This window comes from Notamacropus eugenii, chromosome 4, assembly GCF_028372415.1.
Source record: "Notamacropus eugenii isolate mMacEug1 chromosome 4, mMacEug1.pri_v2, whole genome shotgun sequence".
Lineage (NCBI taxonomy): Eukaryota > Metazoa > Chordata > Mammalia > Diprotodontia > Macropodidae > Notamacropus > Notamacropus eugenii.
This window is the reverse complement of record NC_092875.1, coordinates 54,814,339-54,835,018: the sequence shown is the minus strand read 5'-3', so window position 1 is coordinate 54,835,018 and position 20,680 is coordinate 54,814,339. Positions and strand designations below refer to the sequence as shown.

Below are 20,680 nucleotides of genomic sequence, written 5' to 3'. Positions count from 1 at the left end.
TTCCCTCTGGTCATATGTTCTCCCTTTATAGATCACTGGATGAGGATCCCATCAGTTATGTTAACTTGTATAGATAATTAATAAGCATTAATTAATCACTTGCTTTTGTAATAGCACTACGCAAAGTCGTGGGGATACAGAAAATAGCAGAAGCACAAAAAACAGTCCCTGGTCTCAAAAAAAAAAACTGATAGAGGAGACCACATATCAATAACTAGGTCTGTGTTGTTGAGTCTTCTTAGTCCTGTCCAACTCTCTGTGACCCCATTTGTTAGTTTGTACATATAAGATGAATACAGACTATGTGGCAGTTAGGTGGCACGGTGGATAAGGCACTGGACTTGGAATCAGGAAGACTTATCTTCCTGAGTTCAAATCCATCCTCAGACACTTAATAGCTGTGTGATACTGGGCAAGTCACTTAACCCTGTTTGCCTCAGTTTCCTTATCTGTAAAATGGGATAGAGACTTTGCCAAGAAAACCCCAAATAGTGGCATCACGAAGAGTTGGACTCAACTAAAATGACTAAACAACAGAGTAGAAGGAAAGTAACCTTCGAAGGTATAGGACTAGGATTGCAGGAAGGAGGGAAGAAATTAGCTCTTGTATACAACAGCCTTTGAGCTGTGTCTTGAATGAAGCCAGAGATGTCAAGAGGCAGAGGTGGATAGCGTTCCAGGGATGTGCAAAAGCATGGAGATAGAGATGGATTGTTTTACGTGAGGAACAAACGGCAAGTGGGCAGATATTACTAGAACTTAGACTGCATGGAGGATAGTAAAATAAAGAAGACTGGAAAGGTAGGAAGGGGCCAGGTTGTGAAGATCTTTATATGCCAAAGGACTTTGTTAGGTCCTGGAAGCAATGGGGAGGTGCTGGAGTTTATTGTATATCACAGGCAAGGTGACATGGTCAAAACTGCACTTTAGGAAAAGCACTTTGGCAGTGGGGAGAGACTTGAGGCAGAAAGATCGATTAGAAGGCTCTTGCTGTTGCAATAATCCAGTTAAGAGATGGTGAAGGCCAGCTCTAGGGTGGTATTTATGTGAGTGGAGAGAAGGGCACAGATGTGTGGTGAAGGTAGAATCAAAACTTTGGCGATGCACCCGCTATCTGGGGTGAGCACACCTGAAGAGTAGAGGAGTCTCAGCTCCCTCTTCCTCAGTCTGACACCCTTCAGACAGGAGCACTGGGTGGCTGTTCAGGATTGAGAACCATTTTGGATTTGTCTTGCTTTTGTGGGTTGCCATAGGCAAAGAATTCTTCATGCATTGGCCATGCAAAGCCCTTGGGGGCTTTCCTTACTCTTGAGACTGTCCCACTGAAGTCAGAACTGCACAGCCTCTCTTGTGTTGGGGTGGGGGATTCTTGGGGTCAACATATGGTCCTTTACTATCTTTTGTGTGTACTCCAAACTCCAGGCCCAGAAAAACAAAACACACCATGCCCTAGACCAGCCTAATTGTTGGGTGGATTGGAGGACCAAGGAAAGAGGCTGGGATTGATTTAAGGTTGTGACCTCATTCTTGTAGCACCCCCACACTTCACCATTGTCCAGCTTTAACTCCCTTTGGATGCCTCCTTTTTGCCCACCCCCATCTGATTAGCTTCTTGGTAGGTCTTTCACAGAGCCATAGGATGGCCAAGGGAAATGGGCCTTTAGAACATAGAATGTCTGAACTGGAAGTGACTTTAGAAAACCAAATGTTGGAACTGAAAGGAGTCTCAAGTCATTTTATACATGGTAAACTTAGACACAAAAAGAAGTGACTTACTCAAGGTCACACAGTGAGTCATTGGCAGAATTAGGGTTAAACATGGAAAGTGAACGGTACAGAACAAGAATGTAGGGCCATCAGAAGACAGGGGAGGGAGATGGCAGGTGAGCACTTGAGGGAAGGAAGGAGGAAAAGACAAAGGCATGGATAGGAAGGAATATCTGCAGTTACTCTCCAGACAGCCTTACTTCATTCTCTGTCTCTCTCTCTCTCTTTTTTTCTCTCTCCTCCAGTCCTGGTATTTGGGATAAACAAGGTTCTCCCCACACGTCCCTTCTCCTGTGTCTCGGGGCTATCCCTGGGGGAGAAAGGCAGCCCCCCGGCCCACGTTTTCGGTGGAGAGCTAGTGCGAGTGAGGACGTCCTCCCAGCCATCCCCGCCAACATCCAACCCAACAAAAAAAACAAACAAACAAAAACACAACAAAAAGAGACAAACACAAAACAAAGACGAAAACAAGAGGTAAGACAGAAAAGTCAGAGACTCTCTCCGAAGAGCGAGTGAGGTTCCGCGCCTGGCAGTCAGGAACATCGTCGCCCAGTCCCCCAGCGACAGACACCCCGGCCAAGGGACAGGCCCCTTGCGTCCAACGGGCACTGCCCAGACGTAGGGCCCCGGGGGGCAGCCTATGCAAAACGGTGTCTTTCTAATTTATTCATCTCCTCTCCACCTGCCACGACTGAAGAAAGGACCGGATGCCCAGCCTGTCCCCCCACCCTGACCCCTGCTCCCATGCCTGCTCCCAGGACAGATGGCTGCTTGCTCCTGTTGGCATTGGGCAGGCTGAGGGCAGTTCCCATTGGCACCAGCGGCCATCCCTCTGCCCAGGGATGAGCAGATTTAAAAAACAAACAAAAAAATGTGCTTTGGGTTAGCTCCCAGACCCACTGTCCAGACTCCTTAACCAGAGAGAGGTGAGCATATCCCTAAGGCCCACCAGAGAGGGGCATCTTGAGGTAAAGGAACTATACCAGGTGCATTCTCTTCCTCCCCATGTGCCCTGACTGCAGACAAATCAGCTGATATCCCTTCCCCTGAACTCTCATTCTGGGGCCAGATGGCAGCATTCCAAAGAGGCTGGTGCCCATGATGATTGCTATTTGCCAAGGAAGTCAGGCAGCAACGTCCCATCTTTCCCAGCCTCCTAGGGATCTGTCATAAGTGGCAGACACATCCATGGGGCTTAATGTTCTATGTGCTATAGAAGGGGTGAGGTGTGGAGATGGGCACAGTAGGGTCTCTCCTGATGTCTCCAGACATTGTAAAGGTGGCAATGGTGGCAGGGGAGAAAGTGACTCTCCAAGATATTTGGGGTATCGAGGTAAGGGTGGAGGCCACTGACAGTGTCAGAAGGTTTGTTGGAGTGGCACAGAATGGGCAAGGCTTGATGACACAAGGCCCCTCGATGGGAGGATTCAGCATGGTCCAAGCATAAAAAAAGGAGCCCCAACCAAATTATTTTACCCCAAAAGACTCATTGAAAACACCCCATTTCCTACACCACATATGGAGACATCTAATTTGGTCTAAACTTGGTCCTGGACCACCCTCCTCACTTCTGTATTTCTGTCTGCCTGGGACTCGTTCTTTCTTCATGCCTACCCCATTTGGGAGAAAAGGTCTATGCAATCAGTCCCACCATAGCTTGGTGCCCTGGAGCCTGGGACCTGGAAACTGAAGGGACTAAAGAAAGGGGTGGCCCGCCAAAACCTGTGCCCCAAAGCCTAACGCCCTGGGGATGATGTACACGCTGCAAAAGATGCACTTTTGGAGGACAGAAAGGGAAGGAGAAGCCACCATAAGACATGCCCCTCACTGACCCACTGCTCCCAAGGCTTTAGTCCTTCCCTTAAGGATCTTGACAGGCCTCACAGAGTGGAGAGGTTGTGGGCTGGGGATGGGAATAACAGGTGCCCACCCTCTCTGACAAAAACTCCTTCCCCACCCCATTGAACTGGGCTGTGGAGTGTGCGCGATTTAAGTGCCTGAATCCTGGATCGCTGCTTTCAGCTCCTGCCCTCCCACACCCCCAACTCAGAACAGGGCCAAGTGATCATGGATGGCTTAGAACTTGAGACCTGGGTGACCCTTCGCCCTCCATGCCCACAAGGCCCCCCCACCTCCCCCTTCCTGCCAACTCCTCAGAAACATCCCTCTTCCTGGTTCCCTGTGCGCCATCATGGAGATACCTCACCCAGGGCCACTAGGAGACCCTAGGGTCCCTGGTTTTCACCCATTGGTGTCTGGGCTTCAGGCCTCTCTGATTTCCAGGGATACCAAGACTCTCCTTTGGGAAGGAGGAAGGGGACACCTCCTTTCCCAGTGGCCTTTCCTCCCTATTCAACGAGGTATCTCTTTCGGTCTCCAACACCCTCATCTCCTATCCTCCTCCCCCCACAACCCAAGCCAGAGAGATGGGAGACTGAAAGACAGAGTGGGCATTTGCCCCTGCCAGCCAACCGCCCGTCTGGGACAGTGGAGATTGGGGCCAAAGGGGGTCAGGGAAACTGCCCCCTCTGCCCCAGTTCCCTACTGCCCCCCCTGCCAGTGCCTTAAAACCAAGAGTGATGCCCTTCCCATATCCATGTCTCCTCCCCTCATGCCTATGCCTGCCCTTCTCCCCAGCTCAGCCCAGGCCAGGCCAAGGGGCACTGCCCCGTTGCACTTTTGTCTTCCCTGTTGGCTCTTGGGAGTACGAGATAGGTTGGAAAGGGAGAGGTCACTTGTCCAGTCCCCTGCTCTGTGACTAATCCCTGAAAGAGCTGGGCTGAACCCCAGTTGGGGGGAGGGGATGGAGGGAGGTCCTATAGGCCAAGATCTGGCAGAGAGGGAGAGACTGCCAAACCACAACTGGCAAGGAAGACAGTGCCCTGGCCCTGACTGGGTTTTCCCTACTGCCCTTGTACCCAGGCACCCCTTCCCATTTGCTCCCTCCTTAAAAACATACACCCCAGCTGAGTGAGGAGTAGCTCAGGCCTGGGGTGGGCAATCTGTTAAGCATTTCCGTTGAGCCACTCTGATAACACTAAGCTCAGGGAGCCAGCCCTAGGCCTCCCGCCTGCTCACACCTCTGACCCTACCTCCCCTAGTCATCAGGGGAGGAAGGAGATGCCTGGGCCTACCACTTCTGGGGTGCCCTTGGGCCCTGTGAGACCCATATCTAACCTTTCTAGAACTGCTTTCTCACTGGTCTCGGAGGGGCCCCTTTCCCTCCAGGGGGGTCTGAGCCATCTGTGGGGCACTGAGCCGAAGGGGCTCCTCCCCACCATGGGAATCTTGCTCTTGGCCCCAGTCCCACTTTTCTTCTTTCTCTCTTCTCACCCACCCACTGCCACCTCCTCCAGAGACCATACTTTCCTCTCAAACTGGCACAAAGGCATGGCAAACCCAGTTGATCCAAAAGAGAAAGATCAGAGTTTCCTAAGCTCCCTCCTCAATTCCTCCCCCTACCCTGTGCCATCCTTCTCATCCTCTGGAGCTTCCCTGATGGCAACTTTGCCACCCAGTGGCAGAGGGTGCGATCCTTGTGCACTTAACCCTATTGTCCTCCCCACCCCCAAGAGGTCTCCAAGCCACTGGATGGGGCTGGCCTTTGGGACCTGAAGTGAGCCTCTCTTGGGGGTGGATGGGTGAAGAGTGTGTGTGTGTGTGTGTGTGTGTGTGTGTGTGTGTGTGTGTGGTGTGTGCACGTACGTGCACATTCGCATGTGTACACGTGTGTCAGTCTGTGTAGGGGGTGGGGTGGGCATTGGAACCTTCGGTACAGGCAGCCCTAGCTCCCTAGGGTTTTAGGGGTGGGGGTGGGAAAGGACCGCATTCCAGGCGGGACTTTGCGGAACCAAGCTGGGCTAGCAAATTGGCGGTCAAGGGGAGAACTCAAAGCTAATAAAACTGCATGGTGCTTAACCAGGAACTCGTGTGACCTAGCTCAAGCTGTCAGCTCCGAGCTGATAAATGCATGGCAGACTATAACTGGCTCTACCTTTCCCCCTCTCCACCTTCCCTGCCCCGTCCTCTTTAAAAAAAAAAAATTATATAAAAAAATGAAAAAAAATTCCATGTTTCCTAATTTGCACGAAATTTTCTATCACATGATGTGCCTTGCCTTCCAAGAATAAGTATTAACTTTCAACGGTATCACCGCACAGAGATAGCTGCATGCTCTGCTCGTGTAGTTAAAATAAAATCAAATAAAAAATAAAAATGGAAAAGGGGGATGTACTTCTATTTGTAAAAAACAAAACAAAACAAAAAAAATCACCAAACAAAAAGCTCAAACCCATCCAGCGTCCAGCCCTCCTCGGCCCTTCTTTGGGCCTCACCTCCGTCCACCTCTGTTCATGTTTCTTGGGCCTAAAGAGGGGTTCCTCAGTCAATGGCCACCCCACAGCCTTCCTAGCTCTTGCCCCTTTCTCAGCTATCTGCCCAAAGCTAAGCTTGAAGGGTCCAGGAGGCCTTTTGTTTTTGATTTGGAAACTTTAGCATCCAAGCCCTAAAGAGATTGTCCCTGGAAGAGGAGGGCTGTGTTCCTACCATCCTGGATGACCGCCTCCTAGGGTGCTGCTCCAAGCTGATTGTCTTCTAGGGTTAAGACCCTAAAAGAGACAACCATATCCCAGAGTGGCTTGCTAACTGAGAACATGGCCCCTAGGATGTCACCCCAACAGCCACCTTCTAAAGAGTCACCTCAAGTAGAGTGGCTATCTCTTATTAGAGTGTCACCCTAACTGAAAATACCTGTCTTCTAAGGTGTCACCCTAACTGGGATAACCACCTACTAGGGTGGCAACCTCCCTGAAACATCTGTCCCTTAGCATGTCATCCTAACTGGATGACTTATTTTAGGTGTCACCCTACCTGGGGGGGCGGGGAGAGAAACACTTGTCCCTTAAAGTGTTACTCTAACTGGGATGGCTGCCTCCCTGGGTGTCACCCTGATTGAAACATCTGTCCCCTAGCATTTAGGACTGCCTCCTAGGGTAGCACTCCAACTGGGACAATTATCTCCCAGGGTGTCACCCTAGCAGAGATGACAGATCCCTTCCAACTTTAAAAGGAGGAAGGGAGTCACCCAATTAGGGCTCAGGGTTTTACAATTCTCATTTAACACAGGAGAGATGGTCATTCTTGTCTCTTCCACCTAAAACTTCCCCCCCCCACCCCCATCTAAGTTTTGCCAAAGTCCATCCTTCCCCTCTCCCTCATTCCCCACTTGATGGGCCATTTGGGGATGGATTTTGCTCCTGTCCTGACAGCTCCCTTGTTCCATGTCTTCCAGTTGTGAATACGAATGCATCTAGTATGGCAAAAGTATATATTTATCTATCTATCTCTATATGCAATACCTGTTTAGTCTCTGCTCCTAGGCTGGCTAATCACTCAGTGACTTCATGGGGAGAGACAGGAGGAGGGTCTTAGAGAAGCTGCTTTGATCTGGGAGTGAGTTGGAATGGAGGCCAATGGTCCTGTTTCATTTTCCTGGGCAGTTTTGTGTGTTGTTTTTTTTCTAATTGACCAAAGCATGTCCTGTGTTTCTTCTCCCTCGATACTTTCTCTACCCCTCACCCCTGGTTATAGGAGCCCAGGGTTTGGGGTGAAGGGCTGAATTCAGTGACCTAAGCTGTGAAATTAAGGGAAAGAACTACCTTCCAGCTTCTGGTCCTCTTTTTTCTAGGGTCCTTCTTGGGGGAGGGGGGTTCAGCTTCCAACCATCACCTATGTCATCATCCCACCCACATGGCCCATCTTTTGTGTTCCTTGAGGAGTGAGGTGATGGCTGAGCCCAGGAATGAGAACAAGGGTCACCATGCTCACTATGCAGGTCTTGAGGAGCCTGGAGAGGTCTGAGACTCTGTCTTGCTCATGGTGACTCCATGGTTCCTTCCTTATCACCACCACAAGCTGTCATCTTCCTGGGCCTCCCTTGCCACCTGCTTTTTTTGGCTCTTGGGTAAGGCAGAAGACCAGAGCCACTGGCTCCCATTACTGCCCAGTGAGACCCCCAGTTCATCCTGGATTTTAGTAATTCTCTTCCTTTCCCATCCCATCATGTCTTCTTTCAAAGGTGCCACTAAAGACCAGAGTCACAGTAGGGGTGAAGGGTATGACAACTTCATGCTCTCTTGTCTCCCAAATCTGAAAACTGTGGGAGTTTATGTCTGAGAATCAGGTTGAATGTGACTGATTTAAACAAGAAGGCCCCTTTGTGTTAGCTAAACCAGAGGAATGGCCTAGAGGGCTCCTGGAGAGACCCTACAGGTCAAGTCAGAAAGGGTCTTCCTCAGGTCACTTTTGTCCAGCCCCCATCTCCATCTTGGCCTGGACCTCACCAACCATCACTGTTCCCTAACTCAGGAAGGGTATGTAGGGTTCCTCCAAGCCAGAAGCTCCAAAAGCCAAATACTTCCTCTCCTGTTCACTCATTCCACAAATAGTTCCTGAAAGCCAAGGGCTGTCCAAGATTCAGATCTGTCATCTTTCAGTTGTCTTAAACACAGGTCAGAGCTCCTGCCAGTGAGGCCCCCAGGCAGACAAGACCCCATCCCTTTCTTCTCTCTCCATCTTTTGTCCCAATTTCTTCTCAGTTGTAGAGAACCTTTCTCCTGCTAATATCCAGGAGCTTTCAATTAGAATTCTGTGGAAAGGGAAAGAGAGGTTGGAAACTCATCATCTGCATGGAAATTCATGCAATACAATGGCCTTGAAACATAGTGGACATAAAACACAGAGCTATGGAGTGCCTAGAGGATCCAGGCTGAAATGGCACTGAGGTTGTTGAGAGTGAAGGAAATCTAGTCCCCTGACAGGAGCTGCCATGACTACCCTCTCCTCCCTCCCAGAGTGCAAGAGGATGCGCTAAGTCAGCAGTCCTTGCAGTAAGTGCTCAGTCAGTGCATTTCACTCCTCAGGCTGGGTACATCTTGAGTTGGGAATGAGAAAAAGAGATGCCCTTGTGTTGGTAGATAAACATCTGAATTTGGAAGGCTGACTGGACTCTTTCCAAACAAAAGAGATTTCGGTCAAAGGACCAAATTCTCCCTAATTCTGGCCTTCTCACCACCTCCTACCATCCTGGTGCTTAGGGAGATCTGGGAGCTTCTTCAGCACTGGCCATGTCCCCACCCCCATGTGCCCCATGAACAGAGGAATTCAGGCTCCCATCCCTTCCCCAGTACTTAAGATGTCACCAATTATCCATCTGCCTTTAGGGCATCTATCATTCTGCCTAACAGTTACTATACCCTTCCTTCACTCACCAAGATATGAAACTCTGAATGCCACCTCCTCCCAAAACCTAGTACGGCTTTGGCTGACCAAATTCTTCATCTCTTCCTGGTTCAGTGTTCAAGGGCTCTCACTGTGCTAACCTATTCACCATCATCTGTTTCATTGGTTCCTAGAAGCTTCAGACCATTCAGGGCATGACCACACACACACACATACACACACACACACACTCACACTCACACACACACACACACATGCACACACACATGCCTGCACCCTCAGTGACAATATTTGAGAGAGTTTCAAAGGGGACCACATCAGAGACCACCACAAAGATCCAATAGTGGATAAAATCCAGGAAACCAAGTCCTGAAGGGATTAGCCCTGTGTTAGTTGAAATTCAGAGTCCCCTTCTGGATGAGGAAGGTGTGACAACCAAGTTCTCACCTTCATTTCATCTCTTGAGAGATTTTTCCCACCCAGAATATATATATATATATACACACATATATACATATATATGCATATATATGTATATATGTATATGAATGTGTGTATACACACACATGCATACATGTAGTCCATGTCCACAACTGGCCTATCTCTAAATCTCTTTCCTTTCCCCATTTTGTGAGTGGGAAGGTATTTTCTAACTTTGTTTCCTTAGCAGTTTAGTCTGCTCCTCCTTCCTTCTCCCCAACCTCTCCCACCCAGGAAGGAAATGAACTTCAAGGGCAAGAGAGCAGGAGACACAAGCTCTATCTGATTAAGTGAGGGTAGGAAAGGGGCAGAGGAATGGCAGAGGGCAGAGGGACTCTCTGGCTAGCCTCTCCTCTCCCTTAGCCCCAGAGAGTATAGAAAAAGAAAGGGACATCCCTCCCCCCTCAAAATGATTTTCTTATAGGGGCATCAGGGGATGAGGGGGCCCCACTTTCCAGGGGTAAGAGTATTATGAGTCTTCATTCCCTTCCCTGAACTTCACACCCAACCAGATACAGAAGTAGAGGTAGGGCACAAAAAGGAGAGAGAAATTTAAGCAACTAGGCAGTGGGCACCCCAAAAAGTGAGTTGGTAATCTCTCCCTCAAGGTTCTGAGATGGAGTTCTGACATGACCCTTTCCCTAAGCACCTGGCACCAAATACCAGTGTTCCGAGGCCCAGGACTTCCACCCTTCTCAGAGGCCCTCAAAAGCCAGATGGTTTTGGCCTTCAAGCTTGGCTTTTCTTGGCCTAGCATTTCATGCACTACATTGGCTCTCTTTGTGACCACAACTCCAAGTTGGAAAAGACAGAATCAGAGTTGGGGTGGGGGAAGAGGGTACAATGAGAGAGGTGAGCCCCACAGAGACCTGTTTACCTAGACCAACAGATTCTAGAGTCCTCTAATAGTACTCATTAGGAAGTATCTCAAATGGACTGAATTGAAGCTGCCTTCTTCCCCTTCTGACACCCCTATACCAGGCCTCATCCATGGTACTTTAAACTTTATCATCTGCTCACCATTTTTTTGTGATACAGATTATAAATTGCTGCTCTTGAGGGGTCAGTTTCTCTAACAGGAACATCATCCAAGAACCTTGGTTTTGCTCTTGACTTTTGAGGGGATAATCATCTTTCTCCCATCTCCATCTCCTGTCTATATTCTCTCCCACACCATGCCATGTGCTTCCCCCTCCTGCTCACCAGACATCTGGGAAGTGGTAGATCAGCTGCTAGACTCTCTTATCAGCCTCAGTACCCCCCCCCCCCCCGATAAAATGTGTCTCCCACTCCCTCTAGTCCTCTCTCTACCTTCCGTTATGGCTGGATTAAGGTCTTTCTGGTGCTCCATCATTTATCTGTGACTGAAGTTAGCCACACAATAAGAAGGCCTCTGTTTCTTTTCAAGGGAGGGGTTGGGACAAGAAAGAAGGAGGGATAACCAACCAAAAGTCAAAGCAGCAGGACTGTTGACATCCAAACCAAAAACCAATTGTTCCCAAGCAGTGCCTCGCAAGTCCCTGCTGGACTGGCTTTGAGGGGTATTTCTCATCTGGCCATCTCATTCCTTGCTTAGGAAGCTGCAGGGAAGGAGTGTGATCTGCCTTCTTAAGAGGGTATATGTCAACCCTGAAAGGATAAGACTACGCTGTGACTCAGGTGAGGGCAAGGTTCTAGGGTGATCTAAAGCACTTAAGTATATAGCTAGAGGCTTCCCAGTCTTTGAAGCTGTAGATTCCATATTTTCAGTGCCTAGGAACATAAGGGTAGCAAAGACAGCCTGGCAGAATCTCAGCCCTGACTGGGAGCTAGAATGGGAGACCATATCTGTTCTGCCTTGTGGAGCATACCTTCTAAGCCTAGAGTGAGAGAAGGGAACTCTGGAGCAAAAATTAGTCTGGAGGAGGTGGGTCTTGGGAGGGGATGGGAAGCAAGGAGTCCATCAAAGACTCCCCCACCCACCCACCCAAAACAATGCTCTACTTAGAGCCACAGGCCTCCACAGGCCATCTTTTCCATCCTCCACATAGGAGAAGATTCTCTTTTACCAAATGAGCCCATGGGTTTATTGGACTGAAGCAGGGGCATGAGGAGATAAGCAGTGGTAGCTTTCCATCAGCACCCTGGACAAAGGAACAGGTGAGCAATCCAGCCCACACCCTTCTATGTGATGCCCTAAAGAAAACCAGTCTCTAGCTCCCTTGATCCCCTGCTCTGGCATTACCCTCTCCAAGGATCCCCAAATTTTGGCCTCAAATCTATCCATCCTTCCAAATACTTGGACCCCAATGACCCCTCCCAATCACCACCACCACCAACAACAACAACAACCACAAAACAAACCAAAGGCTTTAAGATACCCTTGGTCCCAACCCCAGACTCATCCTTTCCCAGCTCCTGACTCAACAGAGTTGCCCAGGTTCTCTGCCTTCTCTTCAATGCCTTGGACAGGAGTTGGTAAGAGGTAGGAGGGACAGTCCCCCCAACCCCAGACTTTTCTGTTACAGTTTCTATAGATCTCATTTTGATCACTCAAGGACAAAATACAAGTGAAAGGGGGGTGGGGGGAGAGGAAGGAGAGGAAATGTTACATAGAGTGAGGTCAAGTACCAGAGACATCTCTCTGGGAACATGATATAATGGAGAGAAAAAAAGAATTTGCTTTACTGATGTCCTCTTCAGTTGTTATTTTTTTGTGTGCGTGTTTTGTTTTGTTTGTTTTGTTTTCTCCAAGATTTCTTTTTCCATTTTGTATTTTATCAATATTATGGGACTAGTTAATCTGTTTTCTTGCTTCTGCTTACTGCACCCATCCCACAATGCCCTCACATACATATATTCACACACATACACACACACACACACACACACACACACACACACACACACACACACACACACCATGCATCATAGATTGGAAACCATCACAGGCCCAGGACTGAGCTCTCTTATCCTTGGCCGACCCATCAATAAATACACACACAGCCTGCCCAATTCCAAGGGCACAATATTGGGACTGGGATGGGGGAATGGGATCTAACTCTGCCCTTCCTTCTTTCCCTTCCCTCCTACCTGTTCCCTCGCCTCCTGCCTCAGTTTCCCTCTCTCCCCTCCCCCTCTTCTGCGCCTCACACCCTATTTGATTATAACATTGTATGATGCAGCCCTTACGGTCTAGCCGATGCGCCTACCTAAATACCATTTATTGAAAGTGACGATGGTTTGTTCCCTATGCAAAAAAAGAAAAAATATTCCAAAAAAAAGAAAAAAATGTATAAAACATTAAACAAGCTATGCTCCAACTCTACATGTGTCCCTCAGACTCTCCTTTCCTCGACTGGGGTCAAGGGAACCAAAAAAGGAAGGGACTAGGGGAGGGACCCACCAGGGTGGGCTATTTGAGTAACTGACTTTTGTCTTGACCCTCTCCCTGTCCTTGGCTTCCTGAAGAAGAAGGAACCTAAAGTATGTGTGTGTGTGTGTGCGTGTGTGTGTGTGTGTGTGTGTGTGTGTGTGTGTGAGAGAGAGAGAGAGAGAGAGAGAGAGAGAGAGAGAGAGAGGATGGGGGCAGTAAGGGAGGGAGGGGGAGAGAGAATGTGTGTGTGAGTGTGTCCATGTGTGTGCGTGTGTGTGTGTGTGTGTGTGTGTGTGAGAGAGAGAGAGAGAGAGAGAGAGAGAGAGAGAGAGAGAAGGAGGAGCATAAAGATCACCAAGACCTTGGAGCCCAACCCATCTAACTCTATTTGTACCCAACCAGGAATGCCATTTCCAAAAATATCCCCAGTTAGTAGTCCAGAAGGACATCCAGTGGTAGGGAACATGTCACCACCTAAGGAGGTCCATTCCAGACTAGTTCTAACTGCAGTTGTTCACCATTTCATTCCTCTTTATAACTGTGCTACCCTTAGGGACAGGTCTCTCCTCTTCATGACAATTCTTCAAAAACCTGAAAACAGTTTCTCCAGGAAAAGGATCCAGGATTAGGTTTGGAGGCTGGAAATGGTTTGGGGGGCTGGGAAAGGGTCTGTTGTTTGAATTCTATTGAATTGAGGCAATCTTTTCTCTGCAATGGGTCCTAGACATATTATGATCTGGCTCAGAAACCATCCACAGAAGATATGACTGGCCATAGTCAAAGATGTGTGTGTGTGTGTGTGTGTGTGTGTGTGTGTGTGTGTGTATCTGTCTGTCTGTGTCTTAACATACTTAATGTACTGTTAACGATCGTGGTAATAGCTAGCATTTATATGGCACTCTGAGGTTTACATATATTATCTCATTTGAGTTTAACAACACTAGGAGGTAGGTAATATTATTATTCCTATTTCACAGATGATAAAATGAAGGCACAGAGAAGTGCCTTGTCCAGGGAACACAGCTAGTAAGCGTCTAAAGCAAGATTTAAACTCTGGTCTGCCTAACTCTGAAGGTCTAAAGCTATATCTGCTACATCAGGGATCAGTAAACCACAGCCCATCTGACCCACTGCCTGTTTCTGTATGGCCTGTGAGCTCAGAGCTAAGTTTTACTGGATTTTAAAATGTAAAGACCACTCTTAGCTCACAGACCATACTCCAGTTTGTGAGTCTGTACTACCTGATCTATGCCTGCCTGTGTGTCTCTATGTGGCTTTGTGTGGCTGTCTCTCTTGTGTGTATGTCATGCTCTCTCATGTGTATGTCCTCAGTGTGTGTAGAGCGTCCAGTGTCTGTGTCTGGGTACCTATATGTGTGGATGCAGCACCTATTACAGTTATTTCTTCCACATTTCAGCTTTCTCCATTGTGGATTTGCTATATCACAGGTCATCATAAGAAATTAAATGGGAATTTGGGGGGAGCTTTAAGGAAGCCACAGATGACATGTGAAGGCCAGAAGACACAGAAAAAGTTTAGAAACTCATAAATGCATAAAATATGTGGATAATATGGTATGAGACCAACATATTTTATCTTTTAATATCACAATAATTCAGATTTCTTCTCTGATATGAAGCTTAGGCCAAAAAAATTTTAAGCAGAGTTTTCAGAGTGGGGGTGGGGGAGCAGGGGATGCCATGCATGTAATTCCCACAATGTGGAAGGGATAACTGTATATTCTCAGCATTAGGAAAAAAGATGCCTCTTGTCCCATCTTTGCCACATATCTCCAACAAGCCCTCTTCTCTCCTTGGACCCTGCAGGCCCTCACCTCCTCATCCCCCAGGACTAAAGTACAACCTGACTATCATCTCTCCCCTCAAAACCTGCAGACTTCCAGCATCAAATGCAAAATCTTTGTCATTCAAAGCTCTTCATAATCTAGCCCTGCCCCCATCCTTCCAGTCTTCTTACACCTTACTATGCCTTATACCCCACTCTCCCACCATACTTTATTATCCAGTGACACTGGTCTTCTGGTTGTTCCACAAACAAGAGGTTCAGGCATTTCCTTGGGTTGTCCCCTATGCCTGGAATGCTCTCCCTCCTCCTCATCTCTGTCTCCTGGCTTTTCTGGCTTTTTCCAAGTCACAACTGAAATCCCACGTTCTCCAAGAATCCTTTCCCACCCTATATATTACTTGTTTTTACAAATATGTTTGCTTGTTGCTCTCCCCACCCCCACCCCGTCCCCATTAGAGGGCAGGAACTGTCTGGTTTCTCCCTGTATTCTCAGCACGTAACAGAGTCACCAAAATTTACCTTTGGAGAGGAGGAGAGGATGAGCTGCATTATCCAACTGGCTGGGTCCCCATTCAGGCAGCTCGGTCTACTCATAGGTTGTGTTTGTCCCTCATTTTAGAAGAGGACCTGACACCAGGGAAATGATGACATGACTTGCAGTTGACTTTGATTTGAGTGAGAGAGGGCTGTGCAAGGTACTTAGCCTCATTCTCTCCTTGGGAGCCATCTGGGTGCAGTGACCAGATATTCATCAGGATGACTGGAGATGGCCCAGGATGCAATGGGAGACCCTGGCCCTTTTAGGCTAAGGCCTTTTCAAGTTCTCACTTAGAGTGAGGTAATGTCCATTCACTGAATAGGCATCTTTAAGAAGTGAATCAAGGCATGGCCCCTCAAATTAGAAAAAAAGAAAAAAATCAAGCAGGGAGAGGAACACCCTCAGGAAAGAGAAGCAGTTACCACTGACATTCACTCTAAGCCAGGAGGGCCCAAAATACAGCCATTAAGTGGAGCTTTGGCAGGGACCTATTGTGGTCCAATCTATGAACTTTAACTGGGTTAAAGGTTATGGGAAACAAAGAAAGAAAGAACAGTGTCTCATTTGATTCCCATCTAAAGAGCTCATTCTACTCTTGTGAATTATCTGGTGTATTCTAATTTGTATAGGTTCTCCAAGTTCACTTTGCTGTTTGCTTGGATAAGTGGGTTTACTTGCCTTTTGTGATGGTCTTTGTGGAACTAGTATTGGTTAGGAAGGAGGAGTCAAGCCTTTGAGTGGAAGCTTGGGGTACCTTCCTGTCTTAAAGCATAGTAGCCAAGATAGTCATTTTGAGTTCTGAACTAATCACAGCTTCTAAACCAGTCATGTGGAGGTAGGGGGTACAAATAGATGTCAATTTAATTTGGTATCCCTCTCTTAGACACTGGAAATAGAATGGCTAGTCTCATGCTCCCACATATTCTCTTCAGTGGAGGAATCACAGTCTTCCTTGTAGAGGAAAGGCAAGATTCCAGAGATAGCTATCACTGTCTCCCATCAAACCCCCTGTCTGTAGCCTGTCTCAATATTCCATATGGACATATAGATCCGACGTGGGGATCTATAAACACCTTACCCAAGGGTCAGAGAACATCTAGTATCCCAGTGAGACTGGTGCCTAGAAGACTAAAAGGCAGTGCAATGTGAAATAAGACTTGGGGGTCAGGTTGTGCAGGCTGAGGAGTCTGACTGGCTTCCATATACGTGTCTATATTTGTATCCCTATGTGCCTCAGTGTGGCTATCTCTGCCTCTGTTTCCGTGAGTGTGTGTGTGTGTATGTGTGTATGGGTGTGTGTATGTGTGTGTGTGTGTGTGTGTGTGTGTGTGTCTGGCTAGATTTGTGCTCAAGACTCTCTGCTTACCTGTGGCCAAGCATATCAAGTCAAGCTTCCCATTTTTGGATCCATGACTATAACGGTCCTGATATGTACTTTGTTCCTGAGGAGGTCTTCCAGTGTACTGTTTCTGGAAGTACACCACGAAGGGCCTATTTGTCTCCCACTCCACTGTAGCCCCTACCTCCAGTTATTTCCTACCATCCCCCCCACCTGCACCCAACTAAAAGCACATTGCCCTGCCCGCACCACCAATGCCAACTGAATTTGCCCTGAATTCCTAGGGCCCCCTTTTTTTTTTTCTGAGGACTTTTCTATGCATAGCCTTGTGCTTGCAAAGTGCAAGAAACTCTCCTCTCTTCTCTTCAGGGAGCTCTTCCACTTGACTCAGGAGCATAACACAGAGCAAGCCCTGGGATAGATTGGAGATGCGTGAGATTTACACAAGGTCCTGGCCCCGCATCTGGTCTGAGTATCTTAGTAGCCCCATGGCATGCAAAGCTCTCCATGAGGCACTTTGAGCCCTACATCTTCCTCTGCCTGGAAGAACAATGTTCCTGATGGTCCAGTCAGGAGGATATACATGAAATCACATATACAGGGATAAGCTATAAAGAGTCTTCTACGTTCTACTGCCCAGTCCATCCCAGGACCCAAAAGTGACCATCAGGAAGTGGCCAACTCAGGTGGAGGGCAGAAAGCTACAGTTACAGCAATGGGTATAGACTGTGTCCCCTCTGACTCTGGAGATGCTGGGGGGATAGAGAAGGGGAGCCAGGACATTCCCTTGGCAGCAACCAACTCTCCCCTTGAGAGAGGGTCAGACTGGGGGAGCATAGATGTGAGAATCCATCCCTCGCTTCTCAAACCTAGCTTTGTTCCCCTTGTCTTATCCATGTCCCTCAAAACAATCCTCTGCTTTCATTTTATCCCAGCTCATTCATTCCATCTCTGTCCTCCCAAAGAAACCTCTTATGACTCATCCCTTCTTTGTTTCCCCAACCCATTTCTGCTTCCTCATCCCATCCCTGCCTCCCCTCAATAAAGCTGCCCTTATCACAGTGCCTGGATGTAATAGATGTTTAATAAATGTTTATTGATGGAATGATTTGAACCTCTAGTTCCTAACGTGATCCTTCCTCCTCTCATCATGGCACGGTGGAGTCAGAGGATTTGGGTTCCAAGTGAAGTAACTTTGGATAAGTCACTTAATCTCCATAGGCCTCAGTTTCCCCATCAATAAAATGAAGTCAGATTGATGGCCTCTAAAGTTTCTCCCAGATCTAGAGCTGTGATCCTGTTCCTGTCCCTCCCAATCTGCCTCTAGAGCTTCCTTCATCTTATTCCTGTCCCCTAAGCCCACATTTGCTTCCCCTCATTCCCCAAAACAAAACCTCTGCTCCTTCACCCACAAGGTACAGTGTTTTTGGAGAAAGAGTGCTGGACTTGGAATCAGGAAGACTTGGGTCTGAATCCTGCCACAGCCCCTTTCCTGCAAGTAACTTCACTACTCTGGACCTCAGTTTACTCATCTGGAAAACAAGACTCAGTGACCTTTAAGGACCTTTCCAACTCTGTGATCCTGTGATCCTTGGTCTCCAAAACAAACCTCCACTCTCTCATCCTATCCTTGCCCCCCAACTTTTGCTTTTCCCAGCCTACTATCCCCATAGCTATCTGTCAATTCTAAATGTAACTCACTTTCTCTGGATTCATCTCTGATTACCCCACCTGGCCCCAGAAGGGTCTGGATGTCTACTTGTCAGGTATATTGAAGAGGCTCATGGATAGGTTAAACTAGATGGCTTCTGAGTCCCCTTCCAATTCTGAGATTCTATGATTCTGGAATGGTGAAGCCTCTGGAGAGCCCCAAATCTAGACTGCTAAAGGACAATAGATAGAAAGATGAAAGAGACTTAAGGGGCCATCTAATCCAAGCCTACATTTTACAGATGAGTAAACTGATTCCCAAAGAGTTGGATATCATTCTCCAGGTGACACAAGTAGTGAGTTCCAAAGCCAGGATTTGAATTCAAGTCTCCTGACTCCAAATCCTAGATCATGCTGACTTCTTATAACACAATTGAAAGAATCCTTAAAAACTATTGAAATCAACCTCTTCATTTTACAGATAAAGACTCAGCAGCCCAGGGAAGCTAAATGGCTCACTCAGAGTCACATATGTAGTAAGAGGTACTGTCAGGATTTGAACCCAGAACTCTGACTTCAAATCCAGAATCCTTCCTCCTCCACCATGCTGCCTCTTGCAGCACAGTTTAAAAGGCCCTTAGAGACAACCCAACCTCCTCATTTCACAGATGCAAAACAGACTCAAATTGAAGAAACTTGCCCTAAGGTCCAGAAGTGAGTTAATGATACTTTACCTGCTTTCTAATTTTGGAAGTGACTGATATGGACAGGCCTCCTCTCCAGGCTCAGATGAGACCATTCTTCGATTCAGCCATGAAAACCCTGGAATTTACTCTGTCTCTGACAGGACTAAAGTAGATGGAGATCTGGTGAAGATATGAAGGGATCTTGGACATGGCTACCAGCAAGGAAGCGGGCATGGAGGGAGGGACCCTGGGAATTACCTGCTCTTGCTGAGCAGGGTATATCCCTCATGCCCTCACCCCCAAGCTCCTGACTAGATGAGGATAAGAGAATATGGAACACTATGGGGTCCAGGATTCTTGGATTCTCATTCCCAAATTTTGGAATGTCAGAGTTGGAAAGGCCTTTAGGCAATAAAACATCTAGTCTGGAGCCAACAGTATTGGAAGGATCCTCTCAGACCTGTCACGTAAACTGTATCTCCACAGGCATGCCCTTTGCTGCAAACTCAACAAATGATTTCCAGTTTCTTCTTGAAAATCTACAGGGTTAGGAAATGTGCCACCTTCTAAGGATCCATAATACTCTTGGGCAGTTCTAACAGCTAAGAGATATAGTCCAGTGCCCTGGGGGAACTGGCCAGAGAAGAAAATCAGTGGCTGAGCCAGGATGTGCCCTTACCCTCCAGGTCAGGGGCTCTTTCTGATACATCAAGCTGTTTGTCCTTAAAACACTTGGAGAGACAATTCAGTTCAGGATTGGAGGACGAGCTGGGAAAGAGATATAGAAACTGACAAAAGGACCCTCTTTCACAGGGGGCTTAACCCTAGGGCTTGAATCCCCACACCCACTGTAGTAGAAAGAGAATTGAACTTTGATCCAGAGATTTTTGATCCTAATTGCAACCTTTCCACTTACTGTATGAATGGGTGTCTCCTGTATCCATCACTAGACCACCATTTCCTCACCAGTACAATGAGGGGGTTGGACTGGATCATCTGTATGGCCCCTCCCAGCTTAAGATCTATACTCCTCAGGGTCTTCTTAAAACATAAGTATCTGCCTAAGAACAAGGCCCGCAATTCCATACTCTGCTTCAACCAAAGGGCTTTCTTCCCCCAAACCCATGTGGACCAGTTAAGTCACTGCCGTGAGCCTCTGGTACCCTCTGGTGGTCATACTAGGGACTCCAATGACAAGACAGAACATTTTGTAGCCACTAGCTTCTCCCCAAACTGGAGTCTCCTGCCCTGGTCATAAATAGCCCCAAGCCCATGAGCATCTAGTGCCCCTCATCCCAGATCCCCACAATAGGATCTTTCCCCCAACTCCACTCCCCATACACAGGACACTGGGAGACAAGGTACTAGACTCCTTGACTTAAACCAGGGGATCCTCTTGTACCAGGACCCTTGTCCAAGGTTGGAGTCAGGGTTCAATATTTACTGGTAGGGGTTCAGTTTGGGGCTAAGGTCAGAGTTCAGTCCATTCCAGAGGATCACCCTCATTATCACCTGACTCTAACCAGCAGACGAATGAACCATAAATCTTTCTAGGCATACTTTCCTTCATCTTCCCCCTCCACCTCCCCAGCCAGGTCTGTCAATCACTAATTGAAGGGTAAAGGGTAAATGAGTGGAGATATGATCTCTTATCTCTCTGTTTTGGGGAGGGCTGAAGTGGGAGAGGGTGGTAATTCTCAGGAGAATGGGAGTTAAGAATAAACCTGGGAACTCCCAGAGTGAAGAGAAGACATGGCCTCAGTCCTTACGGAGGACTTATGTCCCCCTGAAGGGGACAAATGTGCCCCTCACCCACCCCA

General features: G+C 47.8%; 1 protein-coding gene across 12 annotated transcripts in view; it reads left to right on the top strand.

Moving 5' to 3' along the window:
- Positions 1–20,680, top strand: part of NFIC (nuclear factor I C) — a 165,440-nt gene that overhangs the window by 128,054 nt on the left and 16,706 nt on the right. For 9 of the 12 annotated variants that reach the window (XM_072601059.1, XM_072601057.1, XM_072601063.1 and 6 more), the window contains one exon: positions 2,013–12,793. The exons of 2 other annotated variants lie outside the window; for them this stretch is intronic. In XM_072601059.1, the coding sequence (XP_072457160.1) occupies positions 2,013–2,030 (18 nt within the window). In that variant the 3' untranslated portion in view covers positions 2,031–12,793. Of the gene's footprint in view, positions 1–2,012; positions 12,794–20,680 lie in introns of those variants that run through there. One more of the 12 variants, XR_011965477.1, reaches the window with a different exon arrangement.